Source organism: Octopus bimaculoides, chromosome 4 (genome assembly GCF_001194135.2).
Source record: "Octopus bimaculoides isolate UCB-OBI-ISO-001 chromosome 4, ASM119413v2, whole genome shotgun sequence".
Taxonomy (NCBI): Eukaryota; Metazoa; Mollusca; class Cephalopoda; order Octopoda; family Octopodidae; genus Octopus; species Octopus bimaculoides.
The window spans coordinates 20,306,610-20,307,539 of record NC_068984.1 but is presented as its reverse complement, the minus strand read 5'-3'; the positions used below and the strand labels follow the sequence as shown (position 1 = coordinate 20,307,539).

Genomic DNA, 930 nt, shown 5'->3' with positions numbered 1-930 from the left:
GAAAAGAAAGGAAAAGACATTTTTTTCTGGTTTGACAATTAACCCTTTGGTGTTTAAGCCGGCCATATCCGGCCCAAATATCCTACATGTTTTAAATTCAAACTGGCCATATCTAGCCCCTCACACCTAACCTACATTGACATTTTAAGAATAAATTATCACACCATCGAAACTTCAAAGCTGTAAGATAATGTATGATTAATTCAAAACAATTTGAGTGAAAAAAGTATTACATTTAACAGATTAATCTGAACACTAAAGGGTTAAAGCTATGTTAAAATTATTTGTGTGGTTGATGAATTTTTATGGATGATGATTGATGAATTTTTCTTATGGTTCAGGCAATCAGTTCAACCGCACTTAGTGAAGAGGCTATTAAATTTTCGCTCAGCTTTGTATCATCTGGACCATCTCCAACAGGACGAAAAGTGAGAGAAGACAAAAAAGAACCAAAGAAAGTAATGCATATTCTTTCTCTTTCTATTTATTTTTGTTCATTAATAATATTTATATTATACTTCAGAGAAATTTCACTGATCTTATTTAGTTTCTCTTCCAAACATTAATTCAAAAAACATATTTAGTTTATGATGACTGTAATAATACTTGTGACTGGTACAATAATAATGAATGATAATATGTAATAATTCTACTAAAAAAATTACATTTTGGTCACAGTACTGCATTTGTAAGCAAGTAAATAATATACTGACCTATGAGCCAGTTTGTCTGCTAGAAGGCTTGATTGTCAGAAGCCCAGTCCAACTAGCAATAACTAGTTATCATATAGCAATAAAGACTGTACCATTTTTTTGAAAGTTCTAGAGAAGCTAATGTAACCCATCAGAAATGTATATTCTGGTGTGCTTGGTAAACACTCCACACTCACCATGTATATATATATATATATATATATATATATATATATAT

The 930-nt window shown here is 30.3% G+C and overlaps 1 protein-coding gene across 2 annotated transcripts in view; it reads left to right on the top strand.

Annotated features, from left to right (window-relative positions):
- The window catches only part of LOC106881564 (cilia- and flagella-associated protein 70), a 49,429-nt gene that overhangs the window by 18,193 nt on the left and 30,306 nt on the right, over positions 1–930 (top strand). For both annotated transcript variants that reach the window (XM_014932026.2, XM_014932018.2), the window contains exon 12: positions 342–458. In XM_014932026.2, the coding sequence (XP_014787512.1) occupies positions 342–458 (117 nt within the window). The remainder of the gene's footprint in view (positions 1–341; positions 459–930) is intronic.